Genomic DNA, 24,313 nt, shown 5'->3' on the forward strand with positions numbered 1-24,313 from the left:
TCTTTAGAATCAGTTATCTGTTGCTATGAGTTGACTTACCACAGCAAAGAGTTCAGTCTAAATAGATAACTGGATTTTCATACTGTAAAGTTATTCTAAACAGTATTACTTCCCCAAGCCTGTTTGTTGTTCTGGAATTATTCTGCTGAATTGATAAAGGAATCTGGTTGCTGCAGCATATTTGTCTGGAACAACTTCTGGGTAGTGCTTCAAAAGTCAAAAAGACAAAAAATAAATTAATAAATAAATAAAAATGACAGTCTTGCCTCAGGCCTTGAAGTAAACAAGAAAAAAAGACAAAAAGACTGTTGGGGCTTCTAAGTACTTCCTTCTTTTCCCCTCATTTCTAGGAACATGCAAGCTTGTTAATACTACCACTCTTTGAATGAGAAGAAACTTAAACACTGGTCTTCATTTTACCTTTAAAGTTGTTCCTGAGTCTTGTCTTGTCTTTCTCTGTAGTATTTCCTATGTCCATGTGTATAAATTCCATGAGCTGTATTAGCTCTTCTAACTATATGTAACAAGTAACTATATGAACTGAGAGATTATGCAGCTTTTCCTGCAGTACCAGAAAGATTATTTGTATCACACATAAGTGTTGCATTTTTATCCTTGAATAGTAAGCCCAGATCCTACCTGAAATGTTGTTCCTCTCCTGATCCATCCTTCTGTGTGAAAATATTTATTTCAAATTAATGGCTGCTCTGTTCAAGAATTAGTTGTTTTGACATACCTTGTGGGTTGAAATGCATCTGCTACTGATGTCCAGACATGTAATGCATTATTGACATGGTATGCACAAACTTAACTCATTTGTCATTGTTTGGCAACATTATCCTAGCTCCAGTGATAAATATGGGGCCTAACCTTATGGATAGGTGAGCTAGCATGGCAGTTAATTTAGTATTTCCTATACAGTTCTACACGGGACATGAAATTACAAAAATCTGTTTTGCATTGAATAAAAATATATCAAAGCAATTCCTTGTTCTTTGGTTATGGAAATACAGTCATGTTTCTGAGGCTGTGTTCTACATCTGCAAACTCTGTTGAAGCCAAGATTAACAGCACCTTCAGCTGTTGAGGTGTGGCTTTTCCTTAACTCTGGTCCCTGGAAATAAACCTCATGTCAAATAGCAATAACAGGGATGGCAACTGACCTCGATTATGTATAGTAATATGAATCCTACATAGTCTATTATCATTTAGGATTTTGTGCTGGCACAGTGTAAGGATACAGGACAGTAAAGGAATTAGCATTGAGTACTATTCATTTGGAACCACTCTACCCTAGCTGAAGCAGAGCTAAGCTGCCACCACATATCTGACACTGTGTCCTTTTTATCAGTTATTTGTAGCTTCAGGGTTGCTAGCTGTGAAATACAGACAGTAACTTTTCATTCACAGAGATGTGATGTGGTTTAATTACAATGAATGTTTAAAAACAACTTGAGGATGAATAGTGCTGTGTAACTGCTAACTATTACCCTTAACGAAGACACAGTAACAAGATGATTAGTCTTTCAGATGTCTCCAGTCATTCCCTGAATTCCAAATTAATTTCTGTCCTTAAAAGTTATTGACACATTCAGATTTCTTCCTAATTGGTTTAGATGACCAATTGGATGCCTTTCAATAAAATGGACAGTGAAGGTAAATGCATTTTCTGGCTAGATGTTGCTTTATATGCAACAATTGCATATGAATTGGCTACAAGGCAGAGAGCTAAGCACCACAGTAACATCAAAAAAAAAAAAAAAAAAAAAAAAAAAAGTATTGTGATTTTTCCAGATAGTTTTCAAAAGTGTACTTATACTTGTCCCTCTTGAAGTCACACTTAGCCCAATGAATAACTTTTGTCTTGTCTTATTGACTGCATGCCATTCATAACTGGTACCTTTTGTAATTGTATCTTCATTTACAAATTATTTTTTAATGTTTTGAAAGTTGTAAAATGGAGACACTGTGGAGCCTAGGATTCCATGCTAACTTGATTCTTGCTTCCTCTTGTGATAAAGGTTTGGAAACTGTTGAAAGGGTTGTGCCATAAATTACAATGTATCCAAGTTTTTCTGGCTTTTCCTCTTTACCTAGAAAGGCCAAACCCGTAATGAAAGCTGTAGAATACTGCTTAGCAATGTCATCCAGTTAAGCTCTCCTTTTTTTTTTTTTTTTAAAAAGAGGGAAGGAAAAAACAAGGCAGCTAGTATTGAGGTCTGCAGGTCTCATGTGACAAAAACGCCACTCTGAGCTGGAGTCTTCCCATAACATATAATCACATCAATACAAAGATATTCAGGGTAATATTCATTCTGATGTAATTTCACTGACTTTTTAATCCGATTACACTGAGGATGAATTTGTCCCTCATGGTGTCTGCAAGCGCGCACGCACACAAAGCACCGACAACAGTTGGAGGGGTCATGGCCCATTTGTGTATGCTAATGTCTACGGCTGATGCACACATTTAATCTCTTTGTCAGATGCTCAGTTCTTTGACCAAAAGCAGAATAAAAAGTTGCAGTTAACAATTTTTTATGCCAGACTTTTTTTTTTTCCTGGATTTTTTTTTTTGGTGACAATTTACTAGAGGATTGCTTCTCATTCTTCCTTTGTCTGTCTATCTTTTCTTTCTGTCCTTCCACAGAATTTCCTTTATCTACCCTCTTACTTCCTCAGGCCTCATCTGATGTTCGTGGTTTACCAAGTCAAGAAATGCTGTCGTCATAGACAAGTGTTTTCAGCTCGTCTGATGCTGAAGACATACATCAGACTGTGCATGTCTCTGGCTATTCTGTGTATTTTTGCATTCTTGATTAAAAAATAATAATAATGAATGGACCCTATTGTTTAATAGAAATTTCAAGTTTATTACGGACTGTGAAATACCACAGATATTGAGGGGGGAATATATAAGGAAATAATCTACAGAGATTGATCTTGATCAAGTTTTTTAGAGAAGGAGATTGTGGCAGGAAGAGAGGATCATTGTGTCCTTATGTCCTCATTTTCTTTGGATGATCATACAAATCCTTAGCTTTTCAAATTGAGGTCCTTCTCCCCCTTTCAGTTCCTCCCACAAAATGAGGACTAGTTGAGGAGATTGTTGCCATCTTTTCAGTTGCCTAAGGGGATGCATATAGTGTCAGCAGCTGAAGCTAAGTGATGTCATCCCATCTCATCTTTAACAATTATGTTAATCTTGCAAAATCTCTTCATTTCTCTTTCGTGTGCAGAGCAGTTTTTCATTTTCAGTGTTCAATGCTATCAGTTAGTTGGATTTCCAGTTCCCAGAGACTGAGCAGGAGGACCTGCACTGTTTGTGTCCTCAACCTGCCCGCCTCCTGCTTGCAAGCTTACCCAGTACACAGCAGCAAGATGCTAGGAAGCAGATTCAAGCCATTTTTCTTCCTGACTTTCTGTGCTATGATGACCCCACATAAATCAAATCTAGTTTGATTATCCTTGCTGAAATAAAGAGATGTGAGTCAGCTTCACCTACCTCTGACTGCAGCTCCCCATACAGTCTGTTTCTGGTTTCCCTCAGTCCCTAATTACAGGATCTGGACAAAAACCTCTCCTAATGCTCCCACGCTTGTGAGTGTCACTCAGGGTCAATAGCTGCTGTAGTGATTCTGTGCTGCTTTGCAAGAATGACTCCTTTCTGCAGGGATCTACACAGTCCATACATCTTTTCTGAGCAGACTACTTCTGAGCTTTGAGTAGCCTGAAGAGGGGAAGGAAAGCAGATCTTCTGCCCAGCCCTGTGGTCAGCCTTTGTGCAAGTGCCAGAATACTGACATGGAACGGTAATCTAATAAGCATTTCTTTCAGGAGAGGAAGCTGGAAGCGGCGATGCAGCTGTGAAGAGTCAGGGCACAGAAGGTCTAAATGCCTCCGGCTGCAGAGCTCTTAGTGACACATGGGTTGCAAATAGTAATGCTGTATGGTGACAGTGAGAAAAAATAAAGGAATAATCTGGGCCTAAAAGTACAAATTGCTTGTAGAAAAGCTGCATTAGAAGTGCAGGTTTTTGTTTTGGAAATCAGCAAGGAAAATAATTTTTCCTTGGCTTTAAAATCCACTTAGGTACCCAGATTCTGTATCACAGTCCATGCATGTTTGATTAGCAACATTTTTTTTTTTTTCTAACACAGTGTCTGGAAATAGCAATAACTTTAAACCATCTTTCAAAAAAATTAGGACTTTTGAGACAAATACTATCTCAGAGGATGATGTTCATTCTCAGAAAAACATATTTTTTATTTTAAATGGGAAAGGTCTTTTGTTGTTGTTGTTGTTTTTTTTTTTTTTTTTTTTTGTGACTTTGTGGATATATATATAAAATAATATATACATTTTTTTTTTTTTCAGTGAAAGTTTGTGTTGATTTTGCCACACCAAATCACTGTTATAAAGCCATTATGTAATTGCTATATTTTCTGGTAAACCAAGAGTTTAGATAAATATTGTATTGCAAGGCAGACCTTTGGCAGAAGCCCTTATGTGTTCAGTGAGTAAATAAGAACAAAGATACAGTGACTTGATTACAGAATCTCATCAGATGCTTCCAGGAAAAAGAAAAAAGAGCTTTGCATGCAGAAGACTTGCGATTTAACATGGGTAGTGCAGCATCTTCAATCTATGTATTTAATAATTTGTCTGAATCCTGGTTTTGTAAATAGTGTAAAAATCCCAATATTGTGCAATAAGAGTTTAAGTCTTGTAGTTCTTTGTCTCCTGTCTCTCAGGACACAAGCTGCAACTAGCCTTGTAAGCCAGAGATTTTTGCACAGAAATCCATCTTTAGCATACTTGAACGTTTATTCAGCTGAGGAGCAGAATTAAAGCGTTATCACTAGATGGCAGAGTGGTTTATGACTCAGACTTTTCTACCTGATTGTCAGAGGCTGCTCGAAAAGGCCGTGCCTTTCTTCTCTGGGGAAAAAAATCAGAGAGATTCAGAAGTGGTGGATTTAGAACCACTTTGTCATGCTCACCAAGGGAGTCACCAGGATAATCCTGGGTGGTAGAGTCCTGCGTTATTGGTGCATGCAACTGGTTTGTAAACTTCACCCAAATTTTGTCCATTTCTGTCTGAGGAAGCAGAATATTGGCAAGCTGACACCTTCTCCAGTCACTGAACTAAGTGTCCAGATTTTTAAGCATCCTGAGAATAGTAGCTGATCTGTATGTGTTACCTAACTGAGCCATTCAAAAATGCGTATTTAGGTTGAAAATGAAGTTTTAAAAAATAAACAGTTGTCTTTCTATGTTCCCTAATGTTTTCTCATCATTTATGAAGAAAATAGGTTTTGTTTATAAGCTGTGGTATGGTATTATGAGATGAAGTTCAGATTTTCAACTCTTGTCCAGATTTTTCTCTTGATTCCAGAAGGTAACTTTAAGATAAATATGTCTTATTCCAGGATTTAATAATAAAATCACAGTTGTTAACAACATGGTCTCATTTTCTCAGTATTACATCAGCATTGTTTGAGTAATAGCAGCATACTTACTGCTGACCAAGAATAAATAAAACGAGGATAAAACCATTGGAAGAGGCACACCACAGGCTTGATTTAATATAAGGATCTAATAGAAAAAGCAAATGTAAAGAACTGCTTTTTTTGGAGATGGTGAAGAAGTGGCATGAGATATTTTCTCTGTTACAAAAGCATATTTATTTCTTCTGTTAAATGTATCTAAACAAATATCATAGAATCATAGAATATCCTGAGTTGGAAGGGACCCATAAGGATCATCAAGTCCAACTCCTGGCACCGCACAGGTCTGCCCAGAAGTTTAGACCATGTGACTAAGTGCACAGACCAATCGCTTCTTAAATTCAGACAGGCTTGGTGCAGTGACTACATCCCTGGGGAGCCTGTTCCAATGTGCAACCACCCGCTCGGTGAAGGACCTCTTCCTGGTGTCCAGCCTGAACTTCCCCTGCCTCAGCTTAATACCGTTCCTGCGGGTCCTATCACTGGTGATTACAGAGAATAGGTCACCTGCCTCTCCACTTCCCCTCAGGAGGAAATTGTAGACTGTGATGAGGTCCCCCCTCAGCCTCTTCTTCCCTAGGCTGCACAGGCCCAGTGCCCTCAGCCACTCCTCATACGTCTTCCCCTCTAGGCCCTTCACCATCTTTGTCGCCCTCCTCTGGACACTCTCCAACAGTTCAATGTCCTTTTTGTACTGTGGTGCCCAGAACTGCACACAGTACTCGAGGTGAGGCCGCACCAGCGCAGAGTAGAGCGGGACAATCACCTCCCTCGACCGCCTAGCGATGCTGTTGCTTGATGCACCCCAGGATACGGTTGGCCCTCCTGGCTGTCAGGGCACACAGCTGGCTCATATTCAACTTGCTGTCAACCACAACCCCCAGTTTCCGCTTTGCGGGGCTGCTCTCCAGCGTCTCGTCGCCCAGTCTGTACGTAAAGTCAGGGTTGCCCCATTCCAGGTGCAGGACCTGGCACTTGCTTTTGTTAAACTTCATGCGGGTGGTGATCGCCCAGCTCTCCAATCTGTCCAGGTCTCTCTGCAAGGCCTTTCCTTGGACCCTCAGAGTCCACAACTCCTCCAAGTTTGGTGTCATTGGCAAATTTGCTCAAAACACCGTCTAGTCCTACATCCAAGTCATTTCTAAAGACATTGAAGAGGACTGGCCCTAAAATAGAGCCTTGAGGAACCCCACTAGTGACCATCTGCCAGCCAGATGTGGCCCCATTTACCACAACACTTTGAGCCCTGCCCATCAGCTAATTGCTCACCCATCGTATGATGTTTTTGCTAAGTTGTATGCTGGACATTTTGTCCGGTAGGATCCTATGGGAAACCGTGTCAAAAGCCTTGTTGAAGTCCAAAAAGATCACATCATCTGGTTTTCCTTGGTCAACTAGATGGGTTTCCTTATCATAAAAGGAAATCAAATTTGTTAGGCAGCACCTACCCCTCGTGAACTGGCTGGGACCAGTGACTGCAATGTCCCCCAGGTGCACCTCAGTAACTTCAAGGATCATCTTCTCCATAATTTTACCAAGCACTTACATGAGACTGATAGGCCTGTAATTGCTAGGGTCTTCTTCCTTACCCTTCTTGAAAATTGGCACAACATTTGCCAGCTTCCAGTGTACTGGGACCTCTCCAGATTCCAAGACCATTGATAAATAATTGAGAGAGGTCTTGCGATGACATCAGCAAGCTCTTTAAGCACCCTGGGATGGATCCCATCCGGACCCATGGACTTGTATGAATCGAGGTGGAGCAGCAAGTCCCGCACACATTCAGGGTTGGTTGGGAGTTTGTCATTCCCACCATCATGGTCCTCCCGTCCAAGACACCCTGGGTCCTGAAGCCCATCATCAGCATTGAAGACAGAGGTGAAGAAGGCATTAAACATCTCTGCTGTGCCTATGTCATTGATGTCATTGTCTGTGTTTTAGCTTTTTGTAAAATATTCAGTGCCATATTATGGTGTATCAGACACATCAACGCAAAACTAAAGCCCAAAAAAGTACTTACTGGCAAAGAAAAATAGCTTTTTTTTTTTTTTTTTTTTTTTTTTTTTTTTTTTTTGTCTTTCGAGAAGGGAGATGTATCCTCTGCATCACTTTTTCAAAACTTTCTGTTCTTGCACAGTTAACTCGCATCAGTCTTTTCATTGTGGCAGACCGTAAGCACTATGCTAGCATAATAAAAATATATTCAAATATCAGTTTCCCTTGTCTGGCTTTGAGATTCTTTATTTTAAAACAAAATCCTTTTTTGCCTGGTTTATAGGGAAGTAAATAACATCACCAGATAGCTGTCTGTTCCGTCTACCTCATCTCTTTAGATGAGCCGCAGGAATTGGGAATAGACGAAAAGCTTGAGAGACTGAAAGAGATGGGAGGGGACAAGTAAACATGGTTTTAAAATATAAGGAAGATGAACTGCAAAGCAGATATACCTTACAAATAATAATAATAATAATCTAATTTTCATGTTCCCCTTAGCAGATTCAGAAACTGCAGCTGAAGGAGTAGCAAAATTTAACTGTGCATGGGGCTTATGTGCACCATTAAAGCAGCAGGCTTTACAAGTGCAATATGTGGAGGTTAATACATTTCAGGAAAATCAGTGGAGATACAGGGCAATGTGCTGGAGAATCCATTATATCTAAAAGATGGAGGGATGCCTAGTGTTTTAACAGACAGCAGAGAATCAGGATTTCTGGCTATTAATCCCATCTCATATGACCTGGGGCAAACTACATAATCTGTATTTAAAATATAGTACTATTGCTTTAATAATGAAGGGCTGGGGAACAGCAGTCTGGAAAGCAGGATGCTTAATAAAGTATGCTGTGTTTATTCCATGCATACTGAACTCTGAGTAACCCTTGCAGTATGGAAGTTCCCCTGGCAGGCCAAGTGGGGAATTTGGTCTTTCTTTAGTTCAGCTGCTTTCTGTATTGGCTTCAGTAACCATCCAGATACAGATACAGAAATGCTAAAGTTACAGAAGTAAAGATGCACAAAAATAAGGAAGCTGTGAAACTGCAAAATCATAAGGAAGATAAAACCAGTCTTTTTCATGTCAGAAATATGAAAACATGTTGGTATTTTCCAAAGAAACAGCATTTTTCAAAGTCAAAAGATTTTTTTTCCATTTATTTCCTCAGCACTTGCTCAGGACTCATTGATAGCCTGCATTTTTCACCATGCATATCATGAAACAAACTCTGCTACGTATGAAAGAAAATGCTCTGGATGTCCCAAGCTAGAGGAAGATGAAGGGAGTGGGACTATTATCAAGGTACAATTATTAAAATGGCACTTGTATATAAATCACTAATGGTTTTGAAATCAGACATTTCACACATTTTTAAAATGGATTTGTTTTAAAGCAAAGACAAAATAAATGTTTTTTTTTGTTTGTTTGTTTTTTGTTTTTTTTTTTTTCCAATATTAACTGTGATATTATATATACATTTAAATATTTTTCAGAAGTTGCTTTGCTTGTAAAAAATAATTCCAACAAAAAAAACCTTCCAGCTTTATATAAGCTTTTATATACACGATTTGTAGAAGCGTGCATGAAATAATGCGGTTGAGCATCTACACTTTGTTACAGGTATTTTCTAAGGCAGCAGCTTTAGCTGTGTTGTGTAAAAATACGATAGCCAGGGATATGGCAGCAATTTACACTAGACAGCGCTGGTGTTATTTGAGATCCTTTCATGTCTCTCCAGATTGCTGTCACCCTCTCTCAACACATTGATCCGAGGGAAAGACAAGGAAAAGACAGTTCTTAATGTCTTTGTTCTTCCTTGAAATGCTACTTAGAATTAATGAGTATAAATGGTATAAAGTCAAAACAGATACAAATGGAAAAATCAAATGCACTTGTGCTTCAAAATATGATCTTTTTAAAAACATCTCCTTACCAATGCAAATAAACATTTTGTATTAAGTAAATATGGCATGAAGTGAAGCTAATAGAGACAAAGTTCTGCAAAATACTGAGCATCTCCAGTTCTTGTCAGATTCTCAATTCACACAAGGAAATACATTGTCTTGCAATGAACACTAGTAGTGTCCTTACGTTAATTACATAACGTTTGTTGTTAAAAGTCCATCATTTACTTCCTTATTAACCATAGCTGCATGCTAGTAGGCTATGGCTAATAAGCCAATAATGTGAGTGAAATTGAGAAAGGCCAAATCATCATAATTTTCATTTTTTAAGAATTTTCAGTTCTTAGTGTTCATTATATTATATTTTTAGATTTTGAAAATCTGTCATCTATACAGCAGCTAGCATTTAAAAACTGATTCATTGTTTTATGATGTCTGTGAAGAACCAGAGAAGCTCTTAGCAGATTTCCTACGGAAAGAAGAAATTAAAACATGCTGTTACATAGTGTTTTTTATTGACTTCAGTAAACTTAAGAAATGCTGCACAGAGCTTGCCTTCAAGAAACCCTAAACCAATGTCATATAGACTAAATCGTCAGTTGTTTGGTTTCTTAGGTGGAGCATGTGGGGAGCTGCAGAAGGGATGTGAGAGAAGGAATGACAGTAAAATAAGTAAACTGGTTCAGTGCCTATGAAAATGCAGATGTTCTAGGACTGATTTCAGAAAGTTGTCCAGCTATCATGAGAAACCCACTGCCAACAGAGTTCAGGCAGAACTCCAGTGTATACTCTAGAAGCAGGGTAAATTCATGAAACATCTGGGTCCTGGTTTCATCCCACATTTATCCCACTGTCTCCTAAGCCTCATTTGATAAAACTTGCACAATCACATAAGAAGTTCATTGGGTAACTGTAACTCCAGAGAGGGATTCCAGGGCATTACTGATGCCTTTGAAACATGTGGTGACTAAGGAAGAAGTTATTTTTGGTGGTGTTGTATGGTGGTGACAGCCTATTTCAGAAACCTGCATCCAGTTACCCTCCTGCCAGCAGTTCCTGCTAACATTAACTGCAGGCACAGCGCACCTTCATTTTGCAGTGGGATACAGCCGTTTTTTCCCCCTTTTGATGCTGACTGAGGATTGCTTAGGAGACCAGAACCATGTGACAAGTCTCCAAATTAGACTAGATTACCTTGAAGATAAGTTCCAATTTGAAGTTACGTTGTTCTGATGTGTCAGCAAGTACTATCATATAGATACTATCGATACTATCAAGTAATAAAATCTTTATAACACATCATATAAACTATGTAGATAAAGGGGATATGACTATTATTTTTTGGTCAGAAAAGTCAGAAGGGGTAGTTACAACGATTCCTGACTTTAGGGATGTCAGATACTAATTTATTAGAACAATACTTACAGTGTGTTAGGGACTTTCAATATAAGTATGTCGAAAAAATATATAGAGGTAGTATCTTTAACTCAGTTTGCTTTTACCAGAAGACTGCAGATAAGGCTGAATTATAATCTTGTTTTAGCAATTTTTAAAAACTTCTCTGTATTAGACCAAAACTGTTGAGGTACAAAATGTTCCACAGTGGCTTTTAGTCCAAAAATGATATTTCAAAGGAAGCTTAACAGGTTTGTGTGACCCAAAGTGATGGGAGCCAGTCATTTTTCTACTGTGCACTTCCAAATTTTGTAAGTCAAAAGCGGCATAACAAAATTCTTCAAGTCTTTTGTTGAAGTCATTACTAAAACTTAAAAAATAGATACCTTCCTGTTTCTACTGTCAGTTCCCATTACCATTGTTTTGCATACAATTGATAAAATAAATGTAAGATAACTATTAAAAGAAAGAATCCTGAAGAAAGAAAAGAACAATTAGATTCAAAAGAAGTCACTAGTATCAGTCTTACTGTATGTTATGTAAGTTATGTTAGTATATCCATTAATGGCCTTTTATTAAAAGGCAGGTAATGTACTAGCGAAACTTGTTGAGCTGGAAAACATTTGAGATCCTAGTAAAATTGGGGTAAGTGGAGTACTAGGATGATAAGAATAAGAAAAAGCCCGTCACTTCAGAATTGTTTTAACAGAGTTTGGCGTGGCTTAGCCTGATTGCTTTAGTCTAACTAAAACAAACAAACAAAAAGGTGCTCACTAAAGAAATTTGGGATAAACTCAGAGAAAGAAGGGGCAGTTCTGGCACAAGTACAGATTTAGTACAACAATGGATTAATTTAAACTATAAATTAAAAGAAAAATTTTACATACTAGGGAGTAAACTGCCTGCTAAAATAACAAAGACAAGCACTTCATAGAGTGCTATCAGTTCTAAAAATCTGAAATGATAACAGTAATATCCTTTCCAGTTCTTTGTTTGGGTGCTTTTGAGTTTAGGAGTGCAGATTTAATTTGCTTAGGTGTTAGATTCTGAAAAGCCAATGTGTAATACAAAGTTCAGAGAATTTATACTGCGCCTTAAGCTTGCAGAAAAAAAATGTTCAGTTAAGCCAGACTAGACATGTACCACTAACTCTGTTAGCATGGCCTTCGTTTTTCTCCTAATATGCATAATGAAGTGTAACTCAGATCACGATCGCAATGAACATTTTTTGGTGGCTATATGTACCTTTTGTGGATACTCCCCCAGCAGCTTGTTTCCTTCTCCATGCCAATACTTCCACTCTGCCAACACAGGTATTGGTGTGATCATCTGAGTAAGTGGATCACAGCACCAATTAAGCTGGAAAACAGCTTTATATTTTGGGGTATTTTTAATTCAGATCAGGCCCTTGCTCTGGTTGCTGTGTTACTGCATAAACACTTGTGCCACCACAAGGCAAGAGGTGACTCTTGAACAATTTAAACAGTGCCTTCATATCCTCAGGCTGCTCTCAATCACTGCATGGTTTGCAGACACCACTAGACCAATGAAAGGGCTAAATGTTGTTCATTGTGCTGGTGCCCTTGGTCTTCTCATCCTCTTGTACCTCCTGCTGTACTGGCAGGGTATGACCATGTCCTGAGACAGTTCAGGGAACAAAATCAGCTGAAAACTGTTGAAACCACCTGAAAACTAATCAGTTATTTTTTTCTTACCTTTTTTTTTTTTTTTTGGGTGAGTTTAGTTTTCTGTCTTTTTAGTTGTCCAAAACCAGACCTCAGCAGTCCTATTGAGATAACACTCAGAGATCAGGAACACCAGCCAGGGGCAGCAGAACCAACCACTTCTTACAGAAGCTATGCCAGCTTGAACCAGTTAATTATCTTGCTCACTGGAGGTCCAAACAGACTGAAGGTTTTCCTGATAACAGTGCTTTGGCAGGAAATAATGCAAGTTTCCTTTATGCGAGTCCCCAGAATACTAGTTTTCTGAAGGATTTGAGTCTTCTTCCCCTGTAAATGTTCCCATCTCTCAGCTTCTTGTAGAATCTTTTTTTTTTTTTTTTTTTTTTTTTTTTTTTTTTTTTTGGTGAGGCAAATTCAACCTTTCAGAATGTCACTTGTGGGCAAGAGCAGCATCAGTACTGAGTCACCTGTAGAAGTCTTGTAGAGATGGCCAGGGCATTTCTGTTAAATGTTTGGAGTCTGTACAAGCATTAGCTTTTCAATAATTCAGCCACATCTTGTTGGTAATTACTTTTCTACTGCTTATGAGCTTAGAATAATAACAACTAGTACTACGCTAAATGGATACTATTAAGTATCCATTAATTAACGCAAAATTATAATACAACTCCCATGGAATTACACATTACGTTAATACGAAATGAGTTCATTCTGAATTTATTATGAATGATTACTCTGAGTACCAAAGGAATTAATAATCATTAGCCATTTCTGTGGAGAATTGTTGAATAATTGCCAGCTACAGCTGTATTAGGAATTTACAAGCTTTCCTGATCAGCATTAATTCTGAAAGGATCATTAAGGATAACTTTCTTTTCAGGGGAGAGCTTCTACTTTTATTCTGAATCCTTGTTCCTTGTTCAACTGCATTCCAGTTTTAAAAGCACTTCAAAGATAGTCACTCAACCTTGTTCATTCACTAATGGAATTACATTCCTTATCTCCACTTTGTCTTTAAAGTATCTCAGTTGGCTTTATACTACACGTCTGAAAGGTTAATAAACTTTAAAGCATGTTGGGAGACATTCAAGGGCAGGGTGACTCCAACATAACAAAAAGAATGCAAAGGCGTTATATTTATGACTGAGGCAAGTAAATTCTGAAAGTAGAGGTATCCTCGGCCTTTGATTTGGTTCCTGAAAGTTCCTTCTGTTCCTACCAACATTTGAAGACTCAGCTGTTTTGCATAGCAGAAGTAGCTGCTGACTTGGGAGGCAGAGGGAATTAACTACTCTCTTTAGATGAATTTTTCCTTTGGGTATAAGCTTTAATGAGGGTTTTACTTCTCTGAAAACTTACTCATGCTAAGTGTCTGCAACAGCCACACAGTTTCAACTCACATGATCCTAATAAATTTAAATGCACTGTTGAGCCTTTCTGCATAACTTCTCATTGTACCTAGTGGCTTGATTCCTTCCCATAGTGCTGTCAATATGTACTTAGATAGGAGGCTTGTTATGTGCTGGTGTTAGAGAGGTGCCTTAGAAAACCATCAGTTAGATAAGCTTTACTGTGAGTGTTTTGTTGTGCTTTTTGTATGTGTGTTTTTTGTTTGTTTGTTTGTTTGTTTTTTTATGAGACAAACTCATTATAAAAAGCCTGTGTGCCTTAAGTCTCACAGAACAAGGTTATACCACTTACCTTGCAGTCTGTCTGCTGACAGTGGGGCTCCATATTAGTATGCAAACCCTTGTGTTTTTCTGTGACAGCTGAATCCACTCAGAGGGGTTCATAAATGCTAGTCTGCTACAAATAACATTTGCATATAAAGTTAGATTCATTAAATTGTTTGTGTTGAAGTTGTAGCTTTGCTGTAGGTGAAGCTGAAGAATTCAGGCTGAATTCAGGGAAGCAAGCATTTGGCCTATGTTCTGTAATGTTTAATTAAATCTATATGAAGCAGCCCTGCGTATTATTGATTGCCCAGATAGCAATAAAATGTACTTAAGCAAAGGCTAATAATATATGGTATTTCAGTGTTGCCATAATCCAGTGTTTAGGAAATCATTATCATTTAGAAATATGTCCCAAAATGAAACATGAAGATAATTGCTTTTATAAATACTGATACACTTAACTGAGCTGATTGTCTGATACTGTACTGATACTCTTACTGAGCTGATTGTCTGGCTCAGACAGGAGATTTTGCATTTCAGTCAGAGACCAAGGAGATTGGAGGCTGATCTTGGAGCTTCAGCTGTGGCACTGGGCTAAGTAGAAACCCTGGTATGCTTTAACTGAAGTCAGGGGGGTTTATGGGGGAGGTAGGGACTTGCTGTAGGACATCCTGATTGGCGTACAGGCCTTGGCCACCAGATATTTGGCCACCAGATGGCACAGTCCTCTATAGAATAATGGTATTTTCTTTGACCTACGTAAAGGGCAGCTGCATCTTCCTCCTGAAAATGATTGATAGTGCCAAGAACCCTGAAGTTAATAACCTTTCTGAAAGCTGTTTTTAACTTTTACACCTGGAGCTTTTTATTCTTTTGTCTTTTTCCATTACAGCTCTTACCTCATGCCTTCTTCTTACACCCCTGTATGTGTAGAGGGAACTGCTTCTCATTTTTTTCCACTGGTCTCAGTTATAGCTGTTAATTCAGTTGAATTTCAACTCAGTTCTGTTAAGTAGAAACATGACATAAACAAGGATGTTTGCAGTAGTGTGCAGCTACCCACATTGCTGTAGATGGAATGGATTATATATAAATGTATAAAATGTATACATGTATGCATACATGTATATATACATGTATACATTTTGAAAAAAAAAGTGGATAATTTTGGTTTAATTTATTGTGGTTGTTGTTGTTGTTTGTTTGTTTAACTAAGTAATTAAAGCCGTTATTAAGCACCGTTTAGCTAAGTGCCCAGCCCACCAAGGCTGAAGCACTGCTGTAGAGGTATGCAAAAGCAACTTTACAGGCTTACAGCTCTGAAGAGGCAGGAAATTCATGAATATTGTAAATACAAAGTGTAAGGTCATTAAATGAATGCAGTTTTTAGCTGAAACTGAGAGGAACTTGGATGACTAACTTTAACAATTGTGCAAGTAACCATCACCTCAGTAAAGTCAGAAGGCCTCCATCCCTTTATTCTTGGAATAAATATTGTCCTGACTCAATATTTGAAAGACTACTCAATGAAATTCTTCATTCTCCAATGCACTCTTGAATTTCATTACATTTTATAACAAAAAGGCAGGAACTAAAGTAGAGATTTATTTCAGAATGAGTGAGCAGAAAATGGATGCAAATACAAAATGCACATTAGAAATTCCTCTGCACAGATGGGTACAGATGGTATGTTTGCTCCCAACTTGTTCTAAACTGATTCGGATCCCAAGCAGCCAGGCAGAGTAAGCACGGTTATTGACACTGTGCAGTCTTACCTTTATTTTTTATGTGGATCTTTTTAATACATTCTGCAACTCTCATGTACAGCATAGCATTACAACTCCTTGGAGGTGAATAAACTCCTCCTTAGTGTAGCAAGAATGACCCACCCAGCCAAGTAACTATTCACCTGTAATTTCCTGTACTACATGCCAGCACTATGCCCACTACATTCCCACTGCAGACAAGCTCTAAGTGTTGTATAGCTGTGTATATGTCAGCATTTTTATATCACATCACAAGATAATTATCAATATAATTTGATCTTTATAAAGAAAGGGAACATAAAAGCCCAAGTACTGTTCATATAATCTGATTATCTTTTTCCCGTTTCAGAGAGCTGTGCCGTTTTCTTTATCCAGTTTGATCTATCTTCCAAGGCCTGTGTGGTGTTACTGTGCCAATGGCATTGTCCCCTAATAAGTTCTGTGTAAACAGACGAGTTTATGGCTCAAGTTCATTTACCTTCTTTATGGCGTTATGCATGTCTCTCTGAAACGTTTAGAGCCTAGTGCAAGACAGAGGCCTTCGAAACTGAGCTAACCTGAGGATGGTCTCACTGATCGCCCACTTCCCAAAAGCACAGCGGTGGCAGGACCCTGGTTACCTTTCAGTATGTGGAGCAGACGGAGCCACATGAAGGAGGCAAGTCTCTTACATAAAGACTTGCACAGCCAGTTGTGCTGAGCAGCAATAAAGATTCTCACAGCCCATCAGTAGAGCAACTGCAGAACTCCCTTGAGTGACTGAAAGTAATTGGCTCTTCAGAGCTCTCACCCTTTGCTTCTAAGGGCTTGTTTATTATAAGAATGTTTAAATTAATGTGCCATGCTTTGGACGCAGGATTTATGCATAGACCTAGGATTTCTTACTGACTACATCATCTTTTCACTATACTATAAGCACTGATAGGTCACTTTTTTTTTTCTTTTTCTTTTTTTTTTTTTTTTTTTTTTTCTGTTTTCAGCTTGCCCATGTATGGAATGGGGTTGATAATACCTTCCTGTAAATGGAATTTTTGAATTTATGTGAGTGAAATTACTAGGCTTTTTTTTTTTGCCTCTGTAATGGCACAGAGTTTTGCACTGTTGTAGCTTAACTGGTAACTACTTAGCTTTACCCTGGCAATAGGAACAGAGGTCTCTGCATGTGCAGCCACTTCGTTGTGTTCCATGCTGATGCTATTTTACTTTATGGAGATGAGGCCTGAGGACCTGGGTCTAGCTGATAAAGGAAGTTTCCCTTTCAGTTATCTGCTCCTGCACAAGTTGCAGATTAAGCTGAAATAGTTCTAATTAAAAAAAAAAAAAAAAAGTGTCAAATATGGTGGCAGAAGGGTCAAAATCATTTTACAGGCACTTTAAAATCAGGTCCAAAGATAATACTGACTGCAAAGCAAGTTTCTCTGTTCCTTTCCTGAATCTTATGAATTTGTAACTGATACAAAAAAAAACTGTTAAAACACAGGGGCATGAGAGAAAAGTACTTGAATACTGATCATGGAACAGGGAGAATGTTCGCAGAAGAAAGGTATATATGGCTTTCTACTATTTCAAGTAAGGAGACATCATTTTAATGGCAAGCAGACAGCAGATGATACCATTTTGTGGTGTCACAAACACTAGCACAATACAGTCAGCCGCTGCACAGCATGGGACAATTAAAAGCTGAGTAAATATTGGGGGAGTGAAGGGTTAGGGGTGGGAAGGCAGTAATTCCTAGGGCATTTGTTCCATTTTTTATTTTACAAATTGACCATGATTTTTTATGCTTCCCTTTTGTTCACTTTCTGCATCTGCACCTGTGCTATAAAACTGCTTTCCTGCCATGAGCGCGTACCAAAAGCAGTAGTTTTGACAGGACTGCTGTCAACCTCAAAAACACATCTCCATGATAAAGTTTTAGATATTTTTACAAAGATGTAAGATTTTGAAGTTGCTTTCTGCCAGACCTTAGAAGAGGAACTAGGGAGAAAAAAAATAAACAATGTAAATTTCCAAGTAATAAACATGAGGCAAGTCCATAGGTATGATCTCTTACAAAACTGACTCAATATATTCTGAAGCTTTTTGTGGTCAGAAAATTATTTTCTATTAGAAGTCTCCTTCTGTCCTGATTCAGACTCTTAACCCACCAGTCAGTTTGTTGTTCTGGAATCCCTCTTATTTTGCCCCTGGAAGGAAACATTTCAAAACTGTAAAGATTTTTCTAAGACAGGTAACGTTTTCTGACTCAAACCTCAGATACTCTATGTATTCCAATGTTATGACACTGTTAGCACATAAATTCTAGGAAGGCTTTTGTTCAGATTAAAAACTGTTGGACTATATCATCAGCCAGTGGAGCAATGCCAACACACTGTAGCTGGGAATTTCTTACCCTGCTCTTGTATGTGTTTTAAATTACCCCATGGACTCTCACTTCTAGCATATTACAGAAATGAGAGTGCTGATTCTACTTTTTCCAAGTAAGTACATGTATATACTTCTGAAATGTTTGTACTTTATGCAAACATTCGCTAAGCAATTTGAAGCACGATTTGTCTCCTGATATCTCCTGATGTCTGATATAAGATATGGGAACATGGTGTCATGAGTGTTTCTAATGTACTTTACATCCAAGTAGTGTAAAAAATTTCATAATTCTTGTCTTCATATGGGGATAAGGAAGGATGTGCAGGTGCAGTAATTTACCCAGAATCTTGGCATTGCCCAGGTCCCAGCAGAATAACTTAGGAATCTGGGCAGCCTGTTTCCTATTTTCACATATTAACTAATATAGGATATGCTTCCAATAAAGCGAGGTTGTGATCGAAGGATGCTGCTTTGAAGATGTTTTCTCCCTGTTTCATCATAAAATATTTTACCATTATTCCATCACCTTTGTAAAATCAGTGGGATCTTTAAGGGAAATATATATCACTTTCTTCAAATATGCAAAAAAGAAAACCCAGCTTTTGCCCTTCATTTCTGCTGATCTTCAGATTACTGTCAAGGATCTTTAATTGAATTATGGCCCTTTTCAGATAGGTCAACGACATCCATGTTAGTGACTCACATAGATCATAAAAGTATAGTTCCTAGGGGCGTGAGTACAGGTGGGCTGAACAGCTTGGGTTGGCTTATAAAAATGAGGGCCTCAGGCCATCTGCACTTACCAATTCTTCTTTGTTTCAGTGGCTATCCTGCACTACCAGCCACATCTCCAGGGCAACATGGCATTCACGGGCAAATATGAATTTGAAAGCGATGAGAACTACGATGACTTTGTGAAGGCAATTGGTAAGTATGTCTCAGTGTGTAAGTCTTGAAGATTATAAATTAGTTAGAAATACTTTTTTAAAAGGGCTTTTTCTTGAAATATCAAGAGATCAACAGGAAATACCAGTCTTGGTAGGAGTGTTCAGCACTTCAGCAAGAAGATTCAGTTTTCATTCTTATAAGAAGCGCTATTAGCCACAGGAAATAGTCCCATTGTACAGAAGCAGTTATTCCTTTTCTGTGGCAGCAGAATGAAGGGAAGAGATGTTTGCAGTATAATAATCATGAAGATCATCTTTTCTGTTCTAAGTATTCATTGGTGGAAACAAAGTTTTAAGTATGAAAGTACTTGTCAAAATCTTTTACAGTAATAGGTTTCTGTGAACCCTTTCAGAAGATTGTGTAAGCCCATTTCAGAGATAGATTACCCCTGTAAAATCTCTTAGGAACACCACGATCTGTGTGCAAAAATTCAATGCTTGTGTTCATTTATTTACAAAGTAAATATACTTTACTAAATACGATAGTAAATAGAAATGCCCAGTTGTATAGCAGAGGCAGAAGTTCATAGACATGAAATTCCATGTATCTGCACATGTAGCCCAAGTAGAAAGAAAGATGTGAACATATTTATATCACGCAGATATATGTTTACTGTGTATCTTTTCTAAGGGAAAAGAAAGCCAGACTAAAACCTATTCTTTTAGCACATGCATTGATGTCCCTGTACCTTCTTTTATGTAAATAATTTAAACTCAGCTTTGATACTGCTGTAAAACAAACAGCAACAACAACAACAAAATAAAAACACAAATCAGATGTTCAAACATCAATGTCTGACAACAAACACGCTATGAGCATGCTTCAATTCCAATACAGATAGGATATTTTATTTGATAAACTGTATTTTTCTATTTCTTAAGGTCTTCCCAGTGAGAAGGTTGAGATGGGAAGGAATTGTAAAATAGTCACTGAGGTGGTACAGAATGGAAATGACTTCACCTGGACACAGCATTTCCCAGGAGGTCGCACCACAACTAATACATTCACTATTGGCAAGGAAGCAGACATGGAGACAATGGGTGGTAAAAAGTTCAAGGTAAATTAATTTCTTTTGAGTTCTATGCTGTCCCAGTTGCTTTTTGTTTTGTTTTGTTTTGAATGTAGGGTGAAAATCAAATCTGTCCCAAGGATGCATATTTTTTCCCCATTTCTTGATGACCCTAGTAAAATATCTAAAGCTGATTTTAATGAGCACTAGAGCTTCAACACTGTATTTACTAGTAAAGACCAAGGGCAGAGTGATGAGCATCCTACTGGTGTTGTAGCTGAAGCAATCACAATGTTAATTAAAATTCTAACAAGCTGGTTGACAGCTGTCTTTGTTGTCCAGCACCATGCAGCAACTGGAGCACACTCTATGAGGAGTGCTGTGATCTTAGCTCTGCCTGTGCCTGACAGCAGTGCTTCCCTTTTAAAGTCACCTGTGTTGAGCCTTAAACAAAGGACTGCATAAAGTGAAGGGGAAAAAAACACCTCTCTATTCTCCGTACTATTGGAAGTACAGAGCAACTTGCAACATGAACAGTCTTTAGTGATAAGGGAGACTGTGCAACCTTGAGCTGATCCTATCATGGACAAAAAAAAATCTTGATACAGAACCTGCTGTAAAACAGTTCTTGTATTGCCTTATTCACATCTCTTCTGTTAGAAGGGATAGTTTGGGACAACTAAACTCAGCAGTTGTGAGGTGTCCGGAACCATACAACAGATTACTGGATAAATGCTTTGTATTGAAGAGACATGAAAACCAGCAATTTTTTTCAGGGACCTGTGACAAAATGAGAACAGTAATAGTATTGCATGATTTCCAGAATGCTATATCAGTCATACCTTTCTGATTCTGAGAGGAAAAAAAAATAAATGTCATTGCCTTTGAGAAACCTTTATGAGGTGTATGGAAGAAAACATAATTCTATTTGGTCAATTTATTGCAAACTTCACAATTTTGAAATAATATAAATTCTGTCTTCTTCTTGAGCACTTTGGCATCCCAAATTCTATTAAGTAGCCAAAGATGAATGCAGGGTAAACGACTCAGCAGAGAAACCACTGCCTTTCAGCACAGAGTCACTAACCAACATATAAATTAGTAAGGCTTTCCTTGTATCTGGTAAAACACAATTATTAAAAAAAAAAAAGTCCCCTCTTCACTTTGCACATTACTTTTTTGCTTTCTAAATATGACTGGCTGATCTGTATTACTAAAAGCACAGGAAAGGCTGACTAGTTATAGAGGCAAGACTAATTTTCTGATGGAACTACATAGCTAGTTCTGCACAGCTAGTTTTGGTAGTCAGATGAAATGTTGGAGCATTTGTAATCTTCATATTAACATCCTGGCATGCTCCTCCCATACAGAAGTAGCTCTTAGAATAGAGTAGTTCACTTGGAAGGGACCTTCAAAGATTATCAAGTGCAACTGCCTCAGCACTTCAGGGCTAACCAAAAGTTAAAGCATCAAGGGCATTGTCTAAATACATCTTGACCATGGACAGGCATGGGGCATCAACCACCTTGCTAGGAAGCTTGTTTCAGTGTTTGACCACCCGCATGGTAAATAATTTATTCCTAATGTCCAGTCCAAACTTATCCTGTCACAACTTTTGTGCCATTCCCTTGTGTTCTGCCATCAGTTACCAGGGAGAAGAGACCAGCACATCCTTCTCCATTTCCCTTCCTCAGGAACTTGCTGAAAGTATAGCAACTGACACGTTATAGTATAAAGGGGTGACTGCAGACTGTACAGTCATCTTCATCTATACTTAAATGATATAGGTGAACTCTAGTGTAGTTAAAGGCATGAAACTCAGGATCCAGGGTGAAGATTAACATCACTAGCCCACAGTGACTTTTGTGCTGCTTGCAGGCAGGTTATCAGTATATGAAAACACTACTTTAAAAATAACTCATACAATTTCACTTTTTACTGACAAAACAGAAGAACCACGTAAAATGTTGACTGAGAACACAGTCTGCAGTAAGACTATCTTTAGAGCTATGAGTGAACATTATTTATGATTTATTGTGTAAATATGGAACTTGAATGTATTGTTACTTGAATATTTTTCTATTTAATAAATTATGGATGCTTATATTTAGGAACTAAAGCACAAGGATTTTAGTCTTTATCATCAAGCTGTTTATATAATAGACAAGTTTTACTTTTATTAAAGGAAAAACTTTAACCATCAGGTGCACAGACGCTTACAGTGTCTGATAAAATAAATGACAATAGGCCCAGAGAATATTAAACTTCTCTCTATTACAGGCAACTGTTAAAATGGAAGGGGGAAAAGTAGTAGCTGATTTTCCCAACTATCATCACACTGCAGAGATTGCTGGAGGAAAACTAGTGGAGGTGAGTTCTCAACTTTATTTTGTTTAAAAAAAAAAAAAATCTAGATAAGATCTACAGCATCAAAATTTTGAGTTCAGAAAAAAAAAATAGAAGAAATACAGCAAAGCTGTTAATGAACTTTCCCTTTCAGTCTAGATCATCTAAAGTTTTACGCAGGTTTAATTGAAAATTAGATGAACAAAAATTACATATTTTTAATAAACTTGTAATATGTTTTGTTTCCTAGACACAGTGTTCCAGCTGTAAAAGATTGGAGTGTTGAACTTGAGCTATTCCTGAGTTACTGTGTCTTTGACCATATTTATTTAGTAAAACTTGTAAAAGATAGACTTTTTGAGAATCAGAAATCATAATGCTCGATAACTCTTCCAGAATTGTGACTTGTATTTGTGTCAACTACATATGCCTGAGTACGTTTTCAGTAGCTGCTATCCACAAGTAAATTACTGTCTGAGTCGGGAAAGGACTCTCACCATCCTTGAAAGAAATACTGTCAATCATTTACTGCTTTTGGAGAATAATCATCTGTCTTAAAACCCAATACTAACTTGGAGTTGGTGATTGCTAAGTCTAGCAACACAATGTGTTTCTGAGTAGATTAAACCATTCAGCTTATTTTTCAGATATATTCTACTAAAGGGTACATGTGCTTCAGTAAAGGATGGGTTCTGTGAGCCAGCTAACAGGGATTTTCATTTATGACACTGAAGCTTTAACTGGTCTGTTCAACCAAATTTTTGGTTTGTTTATTCCAGCTCTCTACTGCTTCTGGTGTAACCTACAAGAGAACCAGCAAAAAGATTGCTTAAGGCATTAAAGCACATTTTCCAGTGTACTGAAAAATATGCAACAATACAATTAAATAAAATACACTTCTGACCTATTTTGCTCTCTCTTTTCTTTATAAAGATGAACGATTGTTTTTCAGAGTAACATTATTCCCAGTAACATTATCCCATAATTCCTGAAGATCTGAGAAATAATCCTCATAAAAAGCACAAGACACAACAAGGACTTAGTGATGCTGCTCCAGTATAAATATTTCAGGATATAATACATACTTGGCATATTCAAATGTTGTCTATCACATACTTAATAGTTCTATTCTGCTGTCTAGAAAACAGGACAGTATTTTGCCCAAGGCTTACATCATATTGTTGGTTGGAAGGCAGAAATATAGGAGATTTAAAAAAAAATTCATTGAAAGATGTGCTTTCATATTGTTCTCAGAGTTACTTCATTAACATCAGTATCTTTTCTTTATCCACACTCTTGGAGGACATTTAAGGCTTTCCAGACAGACTGTTGTGGAAAAGTGTGGAGTCATTCTTCTTCAATGCAATGCTGCTTATTTACAAAGAACATGTGAAAACCCATTTTACTGACCACATAAGAAATTAGATATAACAGGTTTTGGATTCACCATTCCAAATCACTTCTGGCCAACACCTGGTTCAAAAAGATTTCATTTTTTAGACTCCCACTATAAAGTTCTTTTCTGAGCTGTCTTGCCTTCTGGATCTATGTAGCTGCTTGTCTTCACCATTTGCTAATTAATAACTAGCGAAGGCTGGTAACTTGTAGACACAAGTTCATACTGTGATTTCTGTCTTGTACAATACTGATGATCCCAATCACCTCAGCACCTTGCATTAAAAAAAGGCTCTTAGCTGATCTTATTTTTGTCCCC

The 24,313-nt window shown here is 37.8% G+C and overlaps 2 protein-coding genes across 10 annotated transcripts in view; one reads left to right on the forward strand and one right to left on the reverse strand.

Annotated features, from left to right (window-relative positions):
• Nucleotides 1-23,497, forward strand: part of FABP6 (fatty acid binding protein 6) — a 45,540-nt gene extending 22,043 nt beyond the window's left edge. For 7 of the 9 annotated variants that reach the window (XM_032197145.1, XM_032197147.1, XM_032197144.1 and 4 more), the window contains 4 exons: nt 19,119-19,223; nt 20,126-20,301; nt 22,534-22,623; nt 23,379-23,497. In XM_032197145.1, the coding sequence (XP_032053036.1) occupies nt 19,119-19,223; nt 20,126-20,301; nt 22,534-22,623; nt 23,379-23,432 (425 nt within the window). In that variant the 3' untranslated portion in view covers nt 23,433-23,497. Of the gene's footprint in view, nt 1-8,685; nt 8,806-14,671; nt 14,774-19,118; nt 19,224-20,125; nt 20,302-22,533; nt 22,624-23,378 lie in introns of those variants that run through there. The other 2 variants (XM_032197151.1, XM_032197152.1) reach the window with 2 other exon arrangements.
• The window catches only part of CCNJL (cyclin J like), a 35,842-nt gene continuing 26,528 nt past the window's right edge, over nt 15,000-24,313 (reverse strand). Inside the window, 1 exon segment of the mRNA XM_032197142.1 lies at nt 15,000-15,168. Within this exon segment, the coding sequence (XP_032053033.1) occupies nt 15,158-15,168 (11 nt within the window). The 3' untranslated portion in view covers nt 15,000-15,157.

The sequence above is a fragment of the Aythya fuligula genome, chromosome 14 (genome assembly GCF_009819795.1).
Source record: "Aythya fuligula isolate bAytFul2 chromosome 14, bAytFul2.pri, whole genome shotgun sequence".
NCBI classification, from domain to species: Eukaryota; Metazoa; Chordata; class Aves; order Anseriformes; family Anatidae; genus Aythya; species Aythya fuligula.